This window comes from Hyla sarda, chromosome 4 (assembly GCF_029499605.1).
Source record: "Hyla sarda isolate aHylSar1 chromosome 4, aHylSar1.hap1, whole genome shotgun sequence".
NCBI classification, from domain to species: Eukaryota; Metazoa; Chordata; class Amphibia; order Anura; family Hylidae; genus Hyla; species Hyla sarda.
In genome coordinates this window covers 400984040-401009209 of record NC_079192.1, presented here as the reverse complement: position 1 = coordinate 401009209, position 25170 = coordinate 400984040, and the positions used below count along the sequence as shown (strand labels likewise).

The following is a 25170-nucleotide window of genomic DNA, read 5'->3' as shown; positions in this document are numbered from 1 at the left end:
CTCAAAAGTAATGGACCGAAATAAAGGCTGTACAAATTTTCCTATCAGACATCAGGACTAATTCTATTATTCACTGAATACCATTATGTTCTGTTTTACTATCTCCATTTGGTATCTATTGTTCGCCGATCTCTGTTGTCTCGGTGACCTATTAAAATCGTATAAAATTACAAATTACTATGTATACTCTTGTACAATGTAAAACATTGCCCTATCACTGGGGACAAAGAACAGCCTAAATCGGTCCATTAAAGGGGTACTCCACTCGTCTGCCTTCGGAACATTTAGTTCCGAACGCTGGGTGCTTGCTTTGGGGGTCATCACTCCCCCTCATGATGTCACACCCCACCCTCTCAATGCAAGTCTATGGGAGGGGGTGTGACGGCCGTCACACCCCCTCCCATAGACTTGCATTGAGGGGGCGGGGTGTGATAGCATGAGGGGGCATGGCGACCCCAAAGCCCGAGCCCAACGTTTGGAACTAAATGTTCCGAAAGCTGGGGAGTGGAGTACCCCTCTAAATGAACCTGTTGGAACACTTAATACCCCTTATATGGGCCATAAATAAATGGATAATTCTGGAAAACTTGCAGTGTATAAGATTTTGACCGGTGGTAGACTTAACAGTTGTGTAACTATAGAGTAGACCCAAAAGGGTCTTTGGAAGGGACTATTGTCACTGCAGCCAATTTGACTGTTAGGGAGCCTATACCTCCTAAATGGGTCCAACCTACAGGAGTATCTCTGTGGCCTAAAAGTTGGTCTCATCAAAATCTGAGATAGTTTTTAGTCTCTGCTTTTGAAGGCTATGTCAATATGCCACATTGACTACTTCACTGTGATGGCGACAAGTGTTGGGATTTAGGCCACGGGATCCACCAAAAATTTCTCATGTACTTACTGGTCATCTTATGCTTAAAGATGGCCGCCGTCATCATGTACAAGAGATGGCTAAAACACCTACGTTAAAGAAAGCTGTCGAATTTCAGGTTTTCTGAAATATCCATATTTTTTTATTTCCAGTTTTTCTTTTTTTCTCACCAGTGTAACGTATCCCTATCATCCTGTATTTCATTTAGTGAAACAGATCACACAGCAGTGCCTGAGGCATTCGCTCCCACCCCACGTATTCTGTAGCTAAGAAAAAAAAGATGATTCATTGTCTTATGAAAAACATGTTTCTCTTGTGCTTTTCCATTAGTTTTTTTTTTTTTTGTTCTGGGTGATGGTTGTGGTGATGGGCAGAGGGTTAGATACATGGTCAATGGACATGATTTGCATTAAGGCATTCAAACTGCTGGTTTCTATTCATGTGAAAGACACGGGTAAAATGTTCGCGCAGACTTCAGAACGAAAGTATGTGCACCCATTGTATAAAAACCCTTCCCACATTCTATGAACATGCATATGACGAGGGGCGGGGGGGGGGGGGGGGGAACGGGGACACAACAGACAAACATTCAGCCCATCAGAGTCATTTGCTTAGTACCTCATTTAGGTGCATTCAGTCTTAGCTCACGTCTTCACCATTGAGCGGCCTATGAACGGTGTCGGCTAATTTTTTGAAATTTCACCAACCAACCAGTTTGGCTAAGGTTCCTGTAACCCTCAGGACCACTGTCACACTGGTTAGAAAACACTGTCCTATAAACATGTCAAAAGTTTCGATTGGTCAGGGTCTGGGTGTTCAGACCCCGGCCAATTGTTAGAGCAAGCTTGGAGAAAATTGCGTCAGACCAAGACGATCACATAGACTAACAATGTACGTTTGTCTTCCTTAGCTTACTTTTTTCCCAGCTATTTCTAGCTATTGGTCTCAGTCTGAACACTCAGATCTGGACGGATAAAAAATTTTGATGTGTCTCTACAACATGGCAAAAGTTTTTTTAAGTGACAGTGCCCAAACACCTTCAATAGCACTCATCTAAATGCCCTTCCCTGAACGCTGAGTCGTGCATGTGTTTTCAATTGGTAGAGGGAGGTAATCCACTGGCAGACAACTATTAAGCTAAGAAATGTAACATACCCCATCTTTCACCTCCACGCCCCTCGACATCATCAAGCTATTGTACACATCCAGTAGGCAACCAGTTGTGCCGAAATGGTCAAGTTTGGCTGACATATCTCTGATGTGTATGGAGGCCTTTAGGTTGTATATATTTTATATTTTGCCCTACCCAGGACCGCCATTAGATATTTCGGGTTCCCATATTGCCGAACTGTCTGGACCACCAGACAGCGCAGTGGAAGGGGCAGAGCCAGCAGCAAGGGGTTCCTTTTTATATCTAATTTGGGTCTTTACAGCAGTACTGCCCTACTGGTGGCCCTGGCCTTACCTAGAACAGTTCTATACTAAGTTAATCTAAATGCACTTAAGAAGTAAAAACAAACCCCGTTCACTATTCGGGTATGTACAGATAGACTTTGTTAAGCGAAAACTGAATGCACCATCAAAGCTTTAGCGCTGATATAGGCAACAGAAGCAACCATACAGTACAATCTTTCATCAGCATAAGGACGTACTAAAGTCAAAGAGGTTTCGATGTATAAAATCAATGATAAAAAAAAAAAGACAGGTCAATTGGTGTGTCAATAAAGAAATTAAATTTTGTTTTAACATAAAGTGAAAAAATGACAAATTATAAAAAAGAAAAGAAAAAACTTGTTCATCAGGCCTTAGAAACAATAGAAAAAAAATTAACAGTCGTCACTTTTTCACATTTTAACATACACAATAAAATAAACTGGGTAAAGGGCTGTACAAATTCCAGAGATAAATACATTATTTATATGGATATTTTACAAATTCCCCTTAAAATAATAAAAAATAAGACACCGTAAAAAAGAAAAAAAAAAAAAAAAACATCATTCCCTTTCTGTTGTGAGGTGCGAGGCAGTGTCACATTTGTTCATTTCTTACGTTATATATACTTTTTTGTTTTTGTTTGTTTCTCATATTTGTTTGTGTTGGCAGAATAAAGAGAAAACGGAAATAAAATTTTTTCCCATATAAATAGGATTCCAACTTTGGCAAATTATATATATATAAAAAAAAATACTAACCAAAGTCACAAAATCATATACAATATTTATAAGTTGATACAAAGGTCAACGTTAAAAAAAAAGGGGATAGGAAAATGAAACATCCATTGACTTTCATCATTCACTGAGAGGGTTCAATCGCTTATCTGCAACCCAACTATTTGATACTTCGATTTGTGCTTAGTTTACCAAAGCTCAGTAGCTGTGACTGCATGAGTCGATAAAAAAAAGTAAAAAGTAAAATAAAAGAGTTAAAAGAGTTAGCTAACATTCTTTAGTGAATTGCACTTAAAGGGGTACTCCGGCCCTAATACATCTTATCCCCTATCCAAAGGATAGGGGATAAAATGTCTGATCCCGGGGGTCCCGCCACTGGGGAACCCTGCAAATTGTCATTCAGTACCCACCTTTGCGAGCTCTCCGCAGCGCTAGAAGCTCCGAGTGTGTAGCGTGACGACCACGGGGGCCGGAGTATCTTGATGTCACGACTCCGCCCTGTGTGACGTCACGCCCTGCCCCCACAATGCAAGTCTATGGGAGGGGGCCCAGCGCTGCGGAGAGCTTGCAAAGGTGGGTGCTGAATGACAATTTGCGGGGATCCGCAGCAGCCGGACCCCTCGCGATCAGACATCTAATCCCCAATCCTTTGGATAGGGGATAAGCTGTATTAAGGCCGGAGTACCCCTTTAAACATAAATGGAAAAGGCCAGAAGTAATAAAATATTATGATACAGAAATACATATTCTGGATAATCCAAGACTATATGGGCAACCGTCTAGGTGTCCGCGATACGTGGTGGGAGGTAAATAGGAGGTCTTGACATCTTCTCTTTGGGCCCACCAAGTAGATGCCTCTTATTTGTTAGCGCTAAACTTAAAACTAGGGTTTAGGATGATTGTTGTCCTCACTTTGACGATAAGCCTCCTTTCGGGAATAAAAAGTTGACCACTTAGGTATGAGAAATGGAAAAATATATAATGATGGAAAGTTGATGGCCAAAAAAAAAATCAAATGATCTATACTGTGGCACCCTCTGCTCTGTTTATAGCCTAGAGTCATTGTGGGGTCAAAATTTCTCATCCCAAACCTAAAAAAAAGATCCTTCTCTTTCAATCATCTCCATTAACATGTCAAAGAATTACAAAACTCATAGCAAAAAGTGTACTTTGTTTTCTCCCAACCCTTACAAGGTCTTCTTGAGAAGATCCTTGGCTTTCTACGATCCAGCCACATGATTGGTTTAGAACTTCTTCAAATGATCAACCACAAGGATATCTAGAAGCTTATGGTGCATATCTATCCATGGACATTAATAAGTTACTTCAAGCACAGGGATAATAGTAATAGGATGTCCAAGGATTTTTTTTTCCTTTTTCAGTGATCTTGGTGTGAGATGTCCTCATCACTGAGCAAGGTAGAGATCCATGAGGGTGGTGGCCTGGACAACAAACACTTCTGGATGATCAGTAAGTCTTGGTTTGTGTGTGTTCTGCTATTGTCTACATCTGCAGTTCTATGGTTCCTCTGTACAGAGGCCTGAGTTAAAAGTTGCTCTCGGTCAGAGAGAAAAAAGAGAAAACGAGAGAAGTTCTTCCCAAACTTTAGAGGTGAATGTCTCGAAGCAAAGAACCCCCAGGTGAGATCTTCTTTGATTTGTTTCACATGGGCGGTGCGATCATGCCGGAGATAGCTGGAGAGGAACACAATGAGAAAAGCGGAGCGGACATTAGTGGCTTGATACTTAAACCCATAGAAAAATGTCTTACAACAACACTGCATCCGAATACAATAACCACAATCAGCTAAACACACATCAACTACCTTCCTCAAGAGACAAACATCCTAAGCTGTATTTTCCTTACAGACTTAGTATTGGGTTTTCAGAATTACTCTAACGACATTTCATTAGGAGAATTATTACTTAAAGGGGTACTTTGCCCCTAGACGAAGTTAGCTCCGTGCATCGGATGTCTGGGGTGCCGCAGACGAGATCTTGGGGGTCCCAGCAATTAGACATCCAATACCTTATCTTTTGGATAGGGGATAAGATGTCTAGGGGCGGAGTACCCAGATAATAATAATAAGAAGAAGTACTCCTTTAAATCATTGTTTTCCTCCCATTTAACTCCTCCCTTCATCCAAGATATATGGAGAGCTAATGGTTAATGGCGGCCACTGTGAGTCCTGCCAATACTCCTAGCCCTTTGGTCTTCAACTCAGTGTCAATGTACACTTACAGAAGTACTCTGGGGAACTGAACTTATCAGACACTTATCCCATTTCCACAAGATAGGGAATAAGCATCTGATCGTGGGGGTTCAACCAATGGGACCCCGACGATCTCCTACTTTCTGGACATGGGCAAGTGACGGCCCACTCAGCCAATCACCTTTTATGACATACACCCAATGACATGGCCCAATTGGTCAATGCATAGCTGCTTAGTGAGTGATATGTAACTGAAAGGATCCTTATAATGCTTCATAATTACTAGCACGGTAACAGTATCAGCCCACTTATCGTTAGATAGGGCATAATGGCCAATAGTCCTGATTTCATGATAATCTTGAGAACTTGGCCGTAAGATTTATGTAAACCCTGCCCAAAAGTGGCTGATTTAATGGCCTTTCCAACTGTTTCATAGACATTCTTGGGTGTGTAAATGTCCACATTCTGGCTTCCAAAATGTTAGGGTCTCAGCTTGAGAAATAAAGTTCATAAAGTGAATGCTCAGGACACTATGGTAGGTAGTGGATGAAGCCAACTAGTTGGATCTCTAGTGTAAATAGCAGCTCCAACTAAATGCATATGATATCTAGTAATGTAGGGATTTAGGTCATGGTGAGGATGCTGGCCCACCCTTGTGTATGACTAACCAATTCACTCTCTGCAACTTTCTTTAAAAAGCAAGACTGCCAAGTAGTCAGTCCCTCTGTGTCTACTGTGATAGAGGAGACTTTTTAACGTCTTTCATGGTACTTTAGTTGATGAGTTCTCCCCAATGATGATCTATTGGTCTTTACACACAGTTCATTGCAGGCCTTAGCTACTCTACCAGGCCCCACAGAATGTATACGTAAGAATACAAGCGGTTTCTCTAGTCAATAGACACAGACAGAACACACAAACATGACAGGAGCAGAAAATGGGAAGAACTGGTCACATACTTCAGGAGAAGGCCAAGCCCTGCAGAGAGCCTGTACTGAGGAACTTGCCAGTGTCCACAAAAGACTGGTCTGATGAGGGAAGACAAAAGGGCAAATTAGTTACTTGGGTAAAATGGCATACTACTGACAAACCCTGCAAAAAGGGGGTTATACTGTGTTCATGTGTTTGCTGGGAGGCATAAGTTTATTGCCCGTGTCAGGACTATTCTGTGTCTTTAGGAGAACACTCCTGTCTTCATAAGCTTTCTTAAAGGGGTACACCGCCCCTAGACATCTTATCCCCTATCCAACGGATAGGGGATAAGATGTCGGACGCGGGGGTCCCTCGTGATGTCACAGCTCTGCGCCCTCAATACAAGTCTATGGGAGGGGGTGTGATGTATATAGACCATAGACCATAATATTGAGGAGGCAGAGCCGTGACATCACGTTGCTCCGGCCACTGTATTGCCCGTCATTACGCACAGAGCGAGTTTGCTCTGTGCAATGATGACAGCAGGGTGCCACAGCTGAGATTACGGGGGACCCCAGCAGCAGGACCCCCACGATCAGACATCTTATCCTCTGGATAGGGGATAAGATGTCTAGGGGTGGAGTACCCCTTTAAGGAGAAATTTCAGTCAGATTCTTCTCTCATATAAGATCCAGTTTTTTTCTTCATAGGGGGTAGTATTTCAATAGTTACTTTGCATTTAAAGGGGTATTCCGGGTTTATACATCTTATCACCTATCCAAAGGATAAGGGATGAGATATTTGATCGCAGGGGTCCCGCCGCTGGGGACCCCAGTGATCTTGGTGCAGCCCCCGGCATTCTGTGACCGTGAAGTCACGTCCCTGTCTCAAAAGCAGTGCCCGGGGGCTGCACTGAGATCTCGGGGGGTCCCCAGCGGCGTGACCCCTGCAATCACACATCTTTTGATAAGGGATAAGATAAATAATGTTCTAATCAGCTTGTCGGGCCAAATATATCGGTTAGAAATGCAACAATTCTTTTGGGCTAGAAATGTGTTCGGAACAGTTGCCACTTTTTATCCCAGTCATGAACTGCAAAATCCTGCAAGGGTCAACAATGAGCACCTAAAAAACTGGGTAATTGCTCTTAAAAAAGGAGAATTCTACCTGTTTGAACAGTGATGATACTAGTACTCAGGGAGCAGAACCAATACATGTTTGCTTTCTCTTTGTATATGATCACATCTAGACCCCTAATATTAATTATTAGCCAACATTCTCCTCTTACCTTGTAGGCTGGTGCCATTGGAACTGGTGCAGGTTGGAGGTGGAGACGCCTGTGGTCTGACCACTGGAGCAAAAGCGCTTTTCTGTTTTACGGCTGACACCATATTGGCTGGGGAGAAGGAGAAAATCCCAGAGGAACTGCTACAGTTGGATGGTAGGCTGGTGGAAGAAGCCATTGTGGGACTAGATGGGACAACTGCAAGAAAAATGTAAAAACAAAAAAAAATTCAGATATCAGTTTTCCCTGAATATGTCACTAGCTGAGAGCCTGATGGCTCCTGGTCAGGATTATGGTCAGGGAGGTGGAGAAGTGGGAAGAAGAGCATCAGCAGAACCGCAAGACTGTTTGATCTACTTGATCAAGAACTTGACCCGGAACTGTGATGACCCTTATATATATATATATATATATATATATATATATTATTTTTTTAATTTTTTTAAAGCAATTTTTATGTACAGATACCGTATTTTTCGCCGTATAAGACGCACTTTTTCTTCCCCAAAACTGGGGGGGAAAAGTTGGTGCGTCTTATACAGCGAATACACACCTATCGCAGCAGTCCCTGCGGCCATCAATGGCCGGGACCCGCGGCTAATACAGGACATCACCGATCGCAGTGATGCCCTGTATTAACCCTTCAGACGCGGCGATCAAAGCTGACCGCCGCGTCTGAAGCGAAAGTGACACTAACCCGGCTGCTCAGTCGGGCTGTTCGGGACCGCTGTGGTGAAATTGCGAACAGCTTACAGAACACCGGGAGGGACCTTACCTGCCTCCTCGGTGTCTGCTCCGTGCCGGGATCCCCTGCATGACCAGTGCTCTCCTTCGTCGTCATCACATCGTCGCGCACGCCGCCCCGTCATCCAATAGGAGCGGCGTGCGTAGCGATGTGATGGCGGCGACGGAGAGTAAGGGTACCGGGCAGCAGAGACGTTCCGGAGCGACGGGGACACCACGGGGACGCGCCGACAGCGATGGAGGGCGACATCCAGGGCAGCGGTGACGGGTCCGGAGCGGCGGGGACACGCGAGTATAACTTCCAATACCAGTGGTCTTCAACCTGCGGACCTCCAGATGTTGCAAAACTACAATTCCTGGCATGCCCGGACAGCCAACGGCTGTCCGGGCATGCTGAGAGTTGTAGTTTTGCAACATCTGGAGGTCCGCTGGTTGAAGATCACTGTGACCTATACTTTACATTGTATTCTAGATTTTCCTCATTTAAAATTGGGTGCGTCTTATATGCCGGCGCGTCCTATAGGGCGAAAAATACGGTATTTAAAAATAAAGTATTTGTGTACCACAAGTTGTATGAAAACACTTACTGGCATAGGGTGAGTTGGCGGCAGAGCCATTGAGGAAGCTGGGTGATCCTGTAAGGTTGGACATAGCCGTGTTTCCATAGCCATTCATGCTGGTGGTGACGGAGCTGTAGTTGGTCTGCTGAGGGGTGGTGCTGGGGGCATAGCTGTGTGGGGACACGCTGCTTGTATTGCGAGAGAAACCTGAAAACAACAGTATTGGGAGAAAGTTACTACAGTAGGGACACAAAAATGAAGGGAATAAAAAATATAAAAAAATAATAAATCATGGAAGAGATTGTGTTCTGTGATTGGCCATAAGGACGTAAAGGCAATATTAACTTGCTTGTTACCATCTTACCCTGGTTGGTGACTTGTGATGGCTCTGACACATTGACTGCAAGCTGCCCACTGAAGGAGTTGACTCCCATCATGCTGGGGTGCACGGAGGAGTTGGCGAGGGTCGGGAGTTGGCTGTGGTTCCTGGGTACACTATACAATGCTTCAGCGATGTCGGCTGCTCTCTTCAGTATAATTTCCTGTGTTTAGGGGCATCATGGGAAAAAATGTCAAATAATAGCAATAAATAAGCAATCACATAATTGTATAATGATACGGAGCATAAACATAGAACTTATGGGGTCATACAGGATTTTAGGAAAATGACCCAAGAAGCTGCCCAAAGATTAAAATGTATCCCTTATCAACAGGGACAACTAGCTGATCCGTGAGGGTACGACTCCTGGGACCCCCCACTAATCACGAGAATGAAAGTCAATTGTCCCCTGAATGAATGAAGTGGAAGCGCACATGCTCAGCCACCGCACCCTTCACTGTCTATGGGACTTCAAAACATAGCCAAGTTTGGCAATGTTCAGAAGACCCATAGAGAATGAATGGAGCGGTGGCCGAGCATGCATGCGCCGGCTTCATTCACTCAAGAGACAGCTGATCAGTGGAGGTCCCAGCAGTCACTCCCTTACACTTTATTTACTTAGGGGACAACTCCCCTCCGTTCTATGGTAATCGGAGGTCCCAGCAGTCACACCCTCAGACTTCATTTACTCAGGGGACAACTACCATCCGCTCATGATCAGTGGGGGGGTTTAGAAGTCAGACCCCTATAATCAGCTAGCTATCCTAGAGAGGTGTTACTTTAACTTTCGAATCAAAAAAACAATCTTCACTTGCCCGTGAATCCTCCGATGCTCCAGTGCTGCCATTGCTCTAGTGTTTACTGCCGATCCTGCAATGATGATGTCGTATACATCATGAACCGCTGCAGTCAATCACCGGTCTCAGTGCTGGTGCTTGTATGTGAGGCACATGACTGTTGCAGCCAAAGATTGGCAGAATTGTCCCGTAAATTATGTATTGTAGGGGACAAGAGTGCTGTAGGACCACAGGATCACTGGAGTGGCAGCAGTGCTGGAGAGGCGGGGGATTCACTGAATCTATACAAATAAGATAGAGTTCCTTCTATATTACCGTATATACTCGAGTATAAGCCGTCCCGAATATAAGCTACGGCCCCTAATTTCCCCCCAAAAACCCAGGAAAAGTTATTGACTCGACTATAAGCCTAGGGTGGGAAATACATCATCCCCCCATGTCACCATCCAGACCCCCGTCATCATCCCCCCTCGTCATCATCCCCCTTCGTCATCATCCCCCCTCGTCGTCATCCCCCTGGTCCTCATCCCCCCCCTTCATCATCACCACCTGTCAATCCCTTCTCAGTGGTCTTCAACCTGCGGACCTCCAGATGTTGCAAAACTACAACTCCCAGCATGCTGGGAGTTGTAGTTTTGAAACATCTGGAGGTCCGCAGGTTGAAGACCACTGCCCGGGCCTTCGTCATCATCCAGACCCCCTTTCGTTTTCTATTCACCTCCCCTCGGTGGGAAGGAAGGGTGAGCTGGTCCGGGCCGTCCATATTCGACCTCCTATGCTGCAGGGACCGTCCGGTGGGGAGGGTTAGTCGTTCCGGGCTGTCCATCTTCACGTCACGCATGGACGTCCCTGCGCGTCGTCATCAAGGCAACGTCACTAGTTCGGGCCGGGCCCGGAGCAGATAAGAGGGCCTCCTGGTGAAGATGGACAGCCCGGAACGACTAACCCTCCCCACCGGACGGTCCCTGCAGCATAGGAGGTAGAATATGGATGGCCCGGACCAGCTCACCCTTCCTTCACACCGAGGGGAGGTGAGTAGAAAACGAAAGGGGGTCTGGATGATGACGAAGGCCCGGGATTGACAGGCGGAGATGGACGGCCAGGACCGTCCCCTCACAGCTAAAGCCAGAAATGTTTTTTTGTTCACTCGAGTATAAGCCGAGGGGGGGGCGTTTTCAGCACGAAAAATCGTGCTGAAAAACTCGGCTTATACTCGAGTATATACGGTATGAACCTAGAGCTTAAAAAAACAACAAAATGGTATTCAAGGGTGGACAATCATGGAGCTCTGTTCACAATGGTGTTAAGATTTCCATTCCTAATGGATACATAATGGATTCTATATAACAACCAATATGGCGGCCATTGCACCCATCACTGTCACACAGACCCCCTAAATGGCAAATCTGTCTATTTATGCAGTGATATTCAGAATGATCCGAGTGCGCCAACAACAGAAGGCATATTGTAAGCCAGTTTTCATAGTAATAACTGAGAAAAAATATCAGAATTTTACAACATTTTGAGGAAGTCATAGAATTTTTCTTTTTGTAATAATTTCAGGTGGAAATGTTCTTCAGACCACAGACACGATGAAACAACTATCCAATTGTTTCTTAACTGGATTGCATTAGAATGAACAAACATTTCCCCTGAGGGAATAATATAACATAGGAGATGAGATATTATAGTCGTATATTATTGCGGCTCAAATTCACTTTTTCTAATGCCAGTAATTCCACAAAACGTAAAAAGAGACAGCGAGGGGGATGATCAGGAACATGTGGGTCCAGGGTAATATATATCAGATTTGACAACCAGTATCCTGCGGCTGTGGGTCCTATGGGCTCCCTGACCCCCTTGGAATTTCCAGGTTCTTCTGGATGAAATTACTTATAGGAATACAGGAATATTAAGTGTATGTACCTGATTATTATGGGGCATCCCATACAGTGCTTCTACCAGATCGGCGGCTCTTTTCAGGATAACTTCCTGCAGAAAAAACAAGTTAAAAACATGTTACACTACATACAGTATATACAGCTACAGAACATTTTCCCTTGATAAAATGACATGAACATACTGTATCTGTGTGAAGTCTTTGGGGTTGCCTAAGGGTATGTTCACACGGCAGAATGTTCACGGGGAATTCCGCATGAATATTCCGCACGGACATTCCTCAGCAGCAGAGTCCCATTGATTTCAATGGGATTCCGCTGCAGTGTTCACATGAGAGAATTTCCATGCCAGATATTTCTAGCATGGAAATTCAGATTCTGGTGTCCGTGGAAAGAATAGTCATAAATATAGGTATATATATATATATATATATATATATATATAACACTATATATATTTGCACGGATATGCATTGCCATCTATGAGATTACGCATTTCCGAGTGGTCCTAGCGGTGGTATGTTCTTCCTGCACTTCGCTTCCGTAAAGCAAATTTTTCGTGCTGACATTTCCCCCTATGAACATATGGTGGTCTTCTAAAATGAATGGGTCACTATGCATAATATACTTGGTGTAACCGAAAATAAGGAAATCTTATCTGAATAAGTGAGTGGCCTTTTGAAAGAGTTGGTCTTGTCATTGTATCTGAATTTGGGAAGGAAAGGTGATATCCAGTATGGCTACCAGAAAATAGGCTGTTTCAGGGTAGACTATATGGGAAGGATAGGTGATATCCAGTATGGCTACCATAAAATAGGCTGTTTCAGGGTAGACTATATTGTTTTAGGGTAGGTATATTGTCAAATCGGGGCTCTAAATGCTGAGGCTTCCATAACTCGTAAGAAAACCACTTTGTCATCTTTCAGCCTTACTCGCCTTTTTTTGGAGACCCTAGAGTTGGTCCATTATAGCTGATGGCCGACCAAGCTGAATGGAACCAACAGGATACAAAGGAGCATGATGGTTTTCTATCAACACTGCCTTTATGTGATTGGAGGAAATGATCAGAATGATCAGACATTGGTGGCATGTCCTAGCTATATGACACCACTGTCCTTCCCGAGAGAGCATTTAAGGATATCACAGGGGTTGCCTCCCAACTTTTGTGGTCTCCTGAATGGATTAACTTCTTACTTGTTGCAGGGGGATGAATCCATTATAAGTTAGAGAAATTGGTTGCCTAACAGTAATAGAAATCTGAATAACAATCGCCAAAGTTTGACAGTGTTAGTGTTCCTAAGCCAAGCACCTTCTACTTGAATGCTTAACAGCAAACTACCCCAAAGACTAGGGTTGCCAATCAAAAGAGTAACCATCGAGACGTATCATGTACACCAAAGTAAGTACCATCATACAAGTTGTTGACTTAGACTTTAGGCCACTGGGCTCCAACCCATGACTTTTCAGCTGGTATAAAACTAGTAGAAGGACTTTTAGTTCCTATCCCGCAGCAGCTTTTACAGATCATTCATTAAACTCACTTTGTACTATAGTGAAAAAAATGTAAGTTAAAAAAAAAAAAAAAAATACAAAAAGTTCTTGAAAAGAAAAGAAAAAAAAAACTTTACGAGATGAAGAATAAAGTCACTGCCCTTCCCCAAAAAGCAAATTGTTATTATTCATTCCTTAGCAGTTTCTCATCAGAAAATTGAGATCTAATTGCATTCATTTTGCTGTCACCATAAACCTCTCGCAAACTCTCAGATGACACGCTTTTAGATACATATTAGCATTTCTTCAATCTAAAATTCCGCACCATATGAAGATGAATTGCTTAGCAAGCTAAGGGAAACTAGGCAGGAAGATATAGGAGGGGCATCTAGTTGTGGAGTTAGTATATTCACACCCCCCCCTCTTTTTCAACCATTTCCCAAAGTTAACCCTCTACTGGTTTCATTGTTGAAAAGAGATGCTTCAAGCCCGATGGTCCGATACAACTGGATCAGTCTATCCTGTCAAAACTGGAGGGAGATAGCAATGAGCCTTGAAAATCACCTGGATTTAATAAGTATAACCTCGTGACTCACTAAGTCAGAAGGGAACTCACAAAACGGCCGACTCAGTTATAGGTAGGTGACGTTCCTATGAGCATACATTATACAGTGACCCCCCCGACCTACGATGGCCCCGACATACGATCATTTCCCCATACGATGGTCTCTCAAAGGCCATCGCATGTTGAAGGCAGCATCAACATACAATGCTTTTATATGTCGGGGCCATCGCATAAACGGCTATCCGGCAGCGCAGACTGCTTCAGCTGCCACCGGATAGCCGTTTACGGTGCCCCGTGCCCTTTACTGGCGATCACTTACCTGTCCTCGGGCTCCGGCGCGTCCTCTTCAGGATCCTCTGCATCGTCGGCGCTCTCCATCGACGTCATCACGTCGCTGCGCACGCCGTCCCGTCATCCAATAGGAGCGGCGTGCGTAGTGACGTGATGGCGGCGACAGAAAGCGAGGATGCCGGGGAAGAAGAGGCCTTGCCGGAGCGTCGGGGACGCAGCAACAGCGATGGACGGCGACATCCCAGGCAGCGGTGACGAGCGGTGACAGTCCGGAGCGGCGGGGACACATGAGTACAACTTCCTCTAACAGTGGTCTACAACCTGCGGACCTCCAGATGTTGCAAAACTACAACACCCAGCATGCCCGGACAGCCAACGGCTGTCCGGGCATGCTGGGTGCTGTAGTTTTGCAACATCTGGGGGTCCACAGGTTGTAGACCACTGTCCTATACTTTACATTGCACGGATCCCTCAACATGTTTCAACAAACGATGGTCCATTTGGAACGGATTACCATCGTATGTTGAGGGACATGCAAATTCTCCTTCTTATATCACAATTCTAGGCAATTTTATGAATTTAGGAATTTTTCAATAATCCATTACTATTAGGCACCCCTAATCTGCAAAAAATGGTACAAGGTTGCATCATAGGCACATTGGATATGTGGCATGAATTTGAAGCCCAAAGGTGCCCATACACATTAGAATTAAATTGATAAATATGGACGATTTCAGCCAAAATGTTGGGTGAAATTTAACATGTGATGACTGTCTAAAACTTTAAGCCAATAGTCGGATTGAAGATCTTTTGTTCTTGGGCAATCTATCAGAAAGAAATATTCTCAGAACATTCCAGGAAAGATTTTTCATCATTTGGTATCGCAGGTCATGAAATCTGAACAACTGTAGAGGTGGCCATACACTTTCAATCACTTTTATCTTACCCAATCTATATACAAGAACGTTCGGCATGCTCATGTGTTGTCTATGAGGGGTAAACTGGAGCCAGACAACTCTGGCGCTGGCTTATTTCTCACAGAACAATAGGGTTACAAAGTAGAAACCCAACACTCCACACCCTGTAAGGTGCTCATGACTTACGGTGGCCATACACGTTAGATAAAAGTAGGTTTGTGGTTGAACAACCATTGAATGGATGATCGTTATATATAGACACAACCAAATACATTTCAGGCTATATTGGTTGTAGAAGGGCCCATAAACCTTAGACTAAAGAAGCTGTATGCCATGACAGACTGGGGGAACAGGAAGAGTGAGCCCAAAACTGACCTTAAAAACACTCTCCCTGCCTACTTGCCCAAACACCCTAAGCGGTGAATCGACAACTAGGAGCCGGTCCCTACCTGCGTTACAGTGCAGTGGCATAAAAACAAATAATATACATAGTTGGTCACAGGCCAGAGGCAGAAACGGAAAACTACCAGACAACCAGATATACCAGACAGGATACCAATACCAACAGGGCAGAATATAAACTCACAAACAGAGCAGAATATAGTGAATTAACAAACAGTTCATAAACTGGATATCATATAAACGGTAGACATGATAAAATGAACAAGACTAGGCATGGTATGAGTATACAGCAGAATCCAGGAGATGAAGGGGATAAAGAGAAAAACTGAGAGCTAAAACACTAAACTGAATAGGTAACATAGGACACTGTTCACACTGGACACAGATAACAAACAGGACATTCATAAAAACGGATACAAGAACACCAAACTGTAAAACATAGAGGTAAACTGGTCAGGATACAAGCCAGGATATTTCTCAAGATTTAAAACAGGATATATTTCAAGATACAAGACAGGATAAATTCCAAACCAAACTCCACTATGTGGAGGAACAGGACAGGATTCTAACATTGTGAACACAGACTAAGCAGAACGGACATGCTAATCATAAAACCGGCAAATGTGACACAGACTAAAATCTACTATAAACAAGACTATTTAACCATGGCAAAAACGCAGTTAAAATATTACAAGAAAAATACAAAGTACTTGCTCAAGCAGACTTGGAAGTATATTGCACAAACAGACATCATAGCAGCATTATTGCACAAAATAACCAACAACCAGAATGCTGGAGAACTCTGGTTAAAATAGACACACCCAAGTTCTCATTCGTTCAGAGCATTTTCTATTCCCTAACCAGGGAGAATAGCAAACTGCTTAGAACAAACTCAGAACACCTAAACAGAAAAATACAAAAACAAATAAATGGACATTACACTGAACCTGCCAACTTTGTGGAGTTCAGACGACTATCTTCAGTGTATGGCAGCCTCCACCGATGAGATGGACTCTTCACCGATGAGATGGACCTTAAAGGGGTACCCCACTGCTAGACATCTTATCCCCTATCTAAAGGACCCCCGCGATCCCCCCTGCAGCAGCCCGGAGCTAAGTTTTCTCTGAGACTGATGACGGGCAGTGCAGGGGATGGGGCATCATGACATCATGGCCCTGCCCCTTGTGACATCATGTCCGCCCTCCTGAATGCAAGTCTATGGAAGGGGCATCACGCCCCATCCCATAGACTTGTATTGAGGGGGCGGGGCATGACATCATGAGGGGGCGGGCTGTGACATCATGATACCCCATCCCCTGCACTGCCCGTCATCAGTCTCAGAGAAAACTTAGCTTCGGGCTACTGAGGTACCGGGCTTCTGCAGGGGGGATCGCGGGGGTCCCCAACGGTGCCCCCCCCCCCCCCCCCCCGCAATCAGACATCTTATCCCCTATCCTTTGGATAGGGGATAAGATGTCTAAAAGTGGAGTACCCCTTTAACAACCAAGATATAGTAAAATGTGTATGGCTGTGTCTACAAAACAATCATCTGTTCAATGGTTGTTCAACCACCAACCAACTTCTGTCTAATGTGTATGACTACCTTAAGTCATGACGATCTTACACATGGTTTGTACTGTATATAGACTGATGACCGATGGTCTCTATAGGGAAGATATTTAACCATAGGACATCAAAGCAAAGAAGGATTTGCTCGTGGGCTGAGAAAATGAGCGGTAATAATCTGTAATAAGCGGTAGGTTTTCTGGATTATTTTTAATTAGTAACACCTAATGGGGACATAATGAGAATTGTGCGGTGCGGGATGTATGTTTTTGATCTATAGTCCTATTCTATTATCAGTTTCATATATCCAGCCCGGGGTGGAATGTGTGTAAATAAGCTCAGAGAAACTTTGCTTTCTTACCGTGTTTTTACCTAGTTTATAACTTATATGGCAAGATCCACTGAAGACTCTGATGTCTTTTCTTAATCCTATTTAGAGATGACGCAGATAATGGCCGAGAATTCCAGAATGTGAGAAAGTTGTCAGGTACACAGCAGAAAATTTGGGATAATTTAAGCATTTTTCTTCTTCTATAATTTTTCAGCTTGTCTCAGCGGGGACGCGGCGACAGCGATGGAGCGACATCCAGGGCAGTGGTGACGAGCGGTGACGGGTCCGGGGCGGCGGGGACACGTAAGTATTACCTCCAATACCAGTGGCCTTCAACCTGCGGACCTCCAGATGTTGCAAAACTACAACTCCCAGCATGCCCGGACAGCCAACGGCTGTCCGGGCATGTTGGGAGTTGTAGTTTTGCAACATCTGGAGGTCCGCAGGTTGAAGATCACTGTTGGGTTCAGAATCTTTTTTTTTCTAGATTTTGCACCTTTAAAATTGGGTGCGTCTTATATGCCGGTGCGTCCTATAGGGCGAAAAATACGGTACCCTTAGGATGTTTTTTTTCCCAGACGCAGTATTTGTTTTTGCCATATTTTTAGCAATTTTTTTCTGAATAAAACTTTTGACTATTTTCCTTTAGGAAATGTATTGAATTGAAAACATTTTGAATAATATTGCAATATTTTTTTAACCCTTTTTTGAGCCTTAGATTGACCCAAAAATTGCTATTTTACAGCTGAAAACACGGTATGGAAACATAGCCTCCAAACTAAGGCTAAGTTCACACAGCCGTTGGTTCCCGTCCCGATATTCACCCGTTCAAGTAAAATAACAGAACATGAAAAAAAACGGTGCAAACGGATTGCAAACTGGTCTAGTAACCCGTTTTTTTTTTTAACGGTTGAAAACTGCTACCGTATATACTCGAGTATAAGCCGACCCGAGTATAAGCCGAGACCCCTAATTTCAACCCAAAATCCCAGGAAAAGTTATTGACTCGAGTATAAGCCTAGGGTGGGAAATACATCATCCCCCCCTGTCATCATCCAGACCCGTCATTAACATCCTCATCATCATCACCGCCTGTCATCATCCAGACCCTCATCATCATCACCTGTCATCATCCCCTTGTCATCATCCCACACATCCCCCCTTCATCATCCCCTTGTCATCATCCCCTTGTCATCATCCCCACCCCCCTTCATCATCCCCTTGTCATCATCCCCACCCCCCTTCATCATCCCCTTGTAATCATCCCACACCCCCCCCCTTCATCATCCCCTTGTCATCATCCGCACCCCCCTTCATCAAGAAGAAAATAGAGGTGAAAAACGGATTGAAATTAACGGGGATAAACGGGTACATTAAAGGGTAACCCGTTTGTAACCCATTTCCCATAGACTTCAATGTTAAATTTAAAAGACCCGTTTTTTACCCGTTATTTTTGACGGGCAAAAAAATTTTGCATGGAACGTCTTTCGGCCGTCAAAAATAACGGGTTAGAAACATAACGGGTGCAAACGGGTGATAAAAGACTGTAAAAAAAAATCTCCCATTGAGATCAATGGGATCCGTTTACAGCCCTTTACAACCCGTTTGCAAAATCGGCAAACGGGTTGCATAACGGGCAATTTTTGACGGCTGTGTGAACGAGACCATTTGCTTGCAAACACACCCGGATGTCCCCATAAGTTGCGCCAAATCACATACACAACTCAACTCTGTTCTATCTGCGCAAAACTCTCTGAAACGACTTTGTGTAAACTCTAGGGAACAAAAATGATTGTTTTTGTCATTGATGGGGGGAAAAAAAAACAGAGAGTGAAAAGAGACTTAGCAGAGTCATTTAAGGCTGAATAAGACAGATTGGTACATGCGGTAGTTTTGTAAAGTTAACCAGCAACGCCTGGCTAGCTGCCCCGGAGTATGGTGACCAGAAAATTACAGTCCCTCCGTGTCACTGCACTCCCAGCACGGGAACGGGCCCGAGGCGTGTTTGTGTTCAGGATCTAATATATTGCATTTCAATCAGAGGAGAGAGGCGAGGAACACACAGGCAAAACATGCCGAGTGGGTCAGAAAAGCAATAAAGAATTTTACAGAGCTGTCCAAGGTGCTAAATTCCTTCAATAATGGGATTGGCACTCTGGAGTTAACCTCTCGTTTACTGCTGGAGTGGGGAGCCCTCTTAGAATGTCATTGCATGTTTACCTTGAAAAGTATATTTAATGACGTTATGTTAGCGGATTGAAAGGGCATCGTCGCGGGGACAATTTTCCCGGCTCTCGGACATGGTATAAAGAGACTGGGAATGTTTATGGTGATTTGCTTTCGGCGGAGGGATGAAGGATTGAATTGTGTTTGTTGACCTTACAATTACCGAAAGGTGATTTCCCTAACCAAGCCATTTACTCCATACACTGCCGGCCCATTACTATTTACTTAAATGTTCAATGCCGAGAACATATTGGATTCTCGACTTCTTCTTTCCGACCTGGAGATGGTTAATGGCTGCATTTTATTTGCGCCGCTTTTTCGGGAACGTGAGAACGGATAAATAAATGGGATCTTATAACATATGCTCTCGCTCCCACCCAACAGGCAGAAGTAATAAATACAATGACTTTTTTTTTTCTTATTTCCCCCCCGCTTCTTTCCATCAGCTCACCAGAATACAATAAACACAGCTGGTTTACATTACATCTAGAAGGGGCATTACGGAAAGCGGAATCCCAGCTAAATGGAGGCGAGTCCTGGAGGCTTAGCTGTAACCCGCACAATCAATACTCGCACAGGAGAAGAGGAAGGGTCACCGGGGCTGCGGCCCACCAGATCCTCGGAAGGTATTTCCTGCGCTGTACCTTCCGTGCTGGATAAAAAGTGCTAGAGATGCAAAGCTCAGGGCGTTGCTATAGATTTGACATCAGTATGCGCATTTCCAGCAGAAGGGGTTATGTAACCGTAATGTCAGATTGTAAAGCTGTAGTCATAGACTGAGGGTTGATCTAGCTGTAATCCCGTAAGAGCAAAGTTTATGAGCGGGAGGTGCTTGGTAAATTCCTTCCGTATTATAATATTCTGCAGAAAAGAGAACACACATTTATATTTTAGGGGATTGCATGAAAGCAATTCCCAAAGCTACTTCTGTTATCTATATCATTCTTTATATGTGGGATCATGTTGACAATGCTTTAAAGGAGGACTTCGGGATATGAAAACTTATCCCCTAACTTAAGGATAGGGGATAAGTTTCAAATCGCGGGTGGGTCCGACCGTTGGGGCACCCCGCGATCTCCCGTACGGGAGATCGCGGGGTGCCCCGGCGGTCGGACCCCACCCTTCAGCCATTTAAATCTTATTCCCTTTAAAGCATTGTCAACTTGATTCCACATATAGAAAATGAGCGTTCGAGGTTTGGAGGTGAGAGGTGTTCCTTATCCCTTTAAAACATTGTCAACTTGAGCCCACAGATAGAAAATGAGCGTTCGGGGTTTGGAGGTGAGAGGTGTTCCTTATCCCTTTAAAGCATTGTCAACTTGATCCCACAGATAGAAAATGAGCGTTGGGGGTTTGGAGGTGAGAGGTGTTCCTTATCCCTTTAAAGCATTGTCAACTTGAGCCCACAGATAGAAAATGAGCGTTCGGGGTTTGGAGGTGAGAGGTGTTCCTTATCCCTTTAAAGCATTGTCAACTTGATCCCACAGATAGAAAATGAGCGTTGGGGGTTTGGAGGTGAGAGGTGTTCCTTATCCCTTTAAAGCATTGTCAACTTGAGCCCACAGATAGAAAATGAGCGTTCGGGGTTTGGAGGTGAGAGGTGTTCCTTATCCCTTTAAAGCATTGTCAACTTGATCCCACATATAGAAAATGAGCGTTCGGGGTTTGTAGGTGAGAGGTGTTCCTTATCCCTTTAAAGCATTGTCAATTTGATCCCACATATAGAGAAAAAGCATTCAGATGCATGGTCGTGTATCCTACATGTGTACTGTAATACTGTCATTGCTGCTTATGTTTTCCATCAAGTGTTTTTGTTGTGGATCGGTTTGGGACTCCTGTATATTACAACCTTATTAGTACATTAGTACATACATGGCATCCCTGTGCCTTGAGGGATATCCCACTTGTGGATATATAAATACTACTATATATATATATATATATATATATATATATATATATATTTATTTATTTATTTATTTTGAGCATTTAGGCTGTTATCATTACATTAATATACCTTTATGGTTACACATGTCCTTATACGCACCTGCATAGTTAAGTCACAACTACAGTACTGCTCCCACCTCCTGCTTGAGTCCACCTTTGTACCTATTCATTGTATGTTTTTTATTAGTTTTTATGCATTTTTTTGTATCTCAATAAAGATTGATTACATTTGTACCAATATTGTTTCATTATGGTCTATGGTGTAGGTGTTGTTGATAGAAAACAGAAGTATAGCATTGAAATCACTTTCATGCTGCCTGAACTACAAGTCATCAAAATGGTCCCTGGTGGCTTCCACCTGTCCCACCGGCTTTGATTGATAGATCCCTCCCTATACCCAAGCAGAATATGATTTATAAATAAAAACTGGTGGGGAGAGGCCGCTGGGACCGCCATGATGACTATAGATCTTGCAATGACTAGTGAGATATTGTGGATTTGCACTGAATTTCGTCTTGGGATTTGGGGAATGTGCTGGGCAAAATGGCGGCTCTGTGACAAGAAGTTTTGACTTGAAGTTATGCGTGCAACCTATATAGAATTTTTTTATTTTTTTTTTTACTGTAGCACGGCAACATTGGCGAAATCTGCAATACTTGCCGATACATCGCAAATTTGAACTTTGTTATTGCAGTCAATGGGGAAAGTCTGCAATAAATCTTTAGCAGAGCTACTTCCTAAGGCCCCGCTAGAGAGATCAAGGAAATTCTGAGAAATCCATTGCAGCAGCCTCCCATTGATTTCAATAGGATTCTGCTGCTTCCTTCAGAAGTTCTGTAGCAGGAATTGGATTCTGCCAGAAGAATGAACAGATGGAGGCACCCTGGTTAGAAAACACTGGTCTTTTGAATGGAATGCAACTCATTTGTGTTTCAATGAGTGGGGTGGCTGGTGTGTGGGAGGGAGGAAAGTGACCTAAAAATTTACAAGCATGGAACTATGGGACTTGTAGTTTGAGAATGAACTCCAACAGGATAAACCCGGTTCACAAAAAGCTAGCCACAGTGTTATGGTAATCTCACAACATAGCCATTTAGCCCCAAGACAAGCGCAGATCCTTCCTAAGCATGTCCACTACTGTCTGCCAGGTACTTACTAAAATCACCTTATGGTGGAAAACCCCTTTAATACCAATGTATGCAATGAGCTCCCCCTAGTGGTAGCTGCAGGCAGACAGAATTTTATCACTCTACAAATAAATATCAAGCTCTAACCCACCGAGAATGTCACATAACGGAAATGGCCATTTTTTAGAGTTAACTGCAATCACCGAAATTTTAGGATTTATAAAATCTGAGCTTAAAATTGTATGCAGTGCCAGCTGAGCATGATGTAAGTATACAGGGACCACATAACCGCCTGTGTGGAGGTGAAGGAGAGCGGTTTAATGACACGTACAGCATGTGGTTTCCGTCGCTATATCACCTTTATTCTCCACTGTGGAAATGCACTTTCCCCCTTTATGCTCCACACACGGGCGTGCAGAGTTATGAGCTGAGACTGTCAGCGGAGTGTAAGAATTATACGTGTGAAATCTTACACCTGTAACCTATTCTGCATTGTCAGAAAGGAAAATGAACCTTTGCCGTGCCGGGATGGACTGCAGTGAGCTAACACCCGTTTACCAGTGTTTTCCAAAGAGGGTGCCTCCAGCTGTTGCACAACTACAACTCCCAGCGCACCTGGACAGCCTTTGACTGTCTGGGCATACTGGGAGTTGTAGTTGTGCACCAGCTGGAGGCACCCTGGTTGGGAAACGCTACCCTACAAATGTAACCGGAGCCTTAGACATTTCTTATATATTTCTGCTTCTAGGCAGGCAGAATGACAACAAATATGTCCGCCATAACAGCTCACACAGGATTTGTCACCAATAATTTTTACAGCGGTAGTCTCCAAACAGCGCACCTCCAGCTGTTGTACAACTACAACTCCCAGCATGCACGGACAGCCAGCGGCTGTCCGTGCATGCTGGGAGTTGTAGTTGTGCAACAGCTGGAGGTCTCTAGTTTGGAGACCACTGTTCTACAGTAATCAATGAGGACTACAGAAGTAGGGGATACAACACTACCCAACCAAACAGGAAAGTGGAATTTACATATTGTAACCCAATTTTTTATTTCTGATACATACCATGCAAAGACATAGTATTAAAGGGGCACTCTGGTGGAAAACTTTTTTTTTTAATCAACTGGTGCCAGAAAGTTAAACAGATTTGTAAATTACTTCTATTAAAAAATCTTAATCCTTCCAGTACTTATTAGCTGCTGAAAACTACAGAGGAAATTCTTTTCTTTTTGGAACACAGAGCTCTCTGCTGACATCACGAGCACAGTGCTCTCTGCTGACATCTCTGTCCATTTTAGGAACTTTCCAGAGTAGGAGAAAATCCCCATAGCAAACATATGCTGCTCTGGACAGTGCCTAAAATGGACAGAGATGTCAGCAGAGAGCACTGTGCTCATGATGTCAGCAGAGAGCACTGGATGGAGATGGAGATGTCAGCAGAGAGCACTGTGGTCATGATGTCAGTAGAGAGCTCTGTGTTTCACAAAAAGAAAAGAATTTCCTCTGTAGTATTCAGCAGCTAATAAGTACTGGAAGGATTAAGATTTTTTTTATAGAAGTTATTAACAAATCTTTTTAACTTTCTGGCACCAGTTGATTTAAAAAAAAAAAAAGTTTTCCACCGGAGCACCCCTTTAAAAGAAAAAAAATTATGGCTTCCTGCAGCCACCACAAGAGGGAGCTGAGGATCGTACTGCATACTGTTATATTATTGAGTTTAAGGTATAAAATAATGAAGCAAGTCTGGATGCTGCACCTAGTGGTGGTAGAAGGCAACCCAAATTTTATCACTGTAGGGGACTCAAAGCTGTGTGTCAGATAACCTTTATTGTTGACATAGGTTCTAAAAGTAATGATAAAGACAGAGATTTCTGCAACCCTATAGAACATTAGGGGATGGCTGTGCTTGACGTTCCCGGAAGGGGCTGTCCATTGGTGGAAAAACTGTTTACAAGGGTTCAGGGTTAAAATCTCTTTAAAGGGGTACTCCGGTGAAAACATTTTTTCTTTTAAATCGACTGGTGCCAGAAAGTTAAACATATTTGTAAATGACTTCTATTAAAAAATCTTAATCCTTCCAGTACTTATTAGCTGCTTAATGCTACAGAGGAAATTCCTTTCTTTTTGGAACACTGATGACATCACGAGCACAGTGCTCTCTGCTGACATCTCTGTCCATTTTAGCAACCGTGCATAGCAGATGTATGCTAAGGGCAGCATGGTGGCTTAGTGGTTAGCACTGCTGCCTTGCAGTGCTGGGGACTTGGGTTCAAATTCCACTAAGGACAACAATAAATAAAGCGTTATTATTATAATGACATCAGCAAAGAGCACTGTGCTCGTGATGTCATCAGAGAGAATTCCAAAAAGAAAAGAATTTCCTCTGGAGTATTCAGCAGCTAATAAGTAAAGGAAGGATTAAGATTTTTTAATAGAAGTCATTTACAAATCTGTTTAACTTTCTGGCACCAGTTGATTTA

The 25170-nt window shown here is 43.6% G+C and overlaps 1 protein-coding gene across 4 annotated transcripts in view; it reads right to left on the bottom strand.

Annotated features, from left to right (window-relative positions):
• Positions 1 to 389: 389 nt before the first annotated feature.
• EBF1 (EBF transcription factor 1) overlaps positions 390 to 25170 on the bottom strand; it is a 439555-nt gene continuing 414774 nt past the window's right edge. For 3 of the 4 annotated variants that reach the window (XM_056517346.1, XM_056517347.1, XM_056517349.1), the window contains 6 exons: positions 11855 to 11920; positions 9117 to 9294; positions 8780 to 8959; positions 7452 to 7646; positions 6211 to 6279; positions 390 to 4733 (listed from right to left, as the gene is read on the bottom strand). In XM_056517346.1, coding sequence (XP_056373321.1) covers positions 6212 to 6279; positions 7452 to 7646; positions 8780 to 8959; positions 9117 to 9294; positions 11855 to 11920 — 687 coding nt within the window. In that variant the 3' untranslated portion in view covers positions 390 to 4733; position 6211. The remainder of the gene's footprint in view (positions 4734 to 6210; positions 6280 to 7451; positions 7647 to 8779; positions 8960 to 9116; positions 9295 to 11854; positions 11921 to 25170) is intronic. The other variant, XM_056517348.1, reaches the window with a different exon arrangement.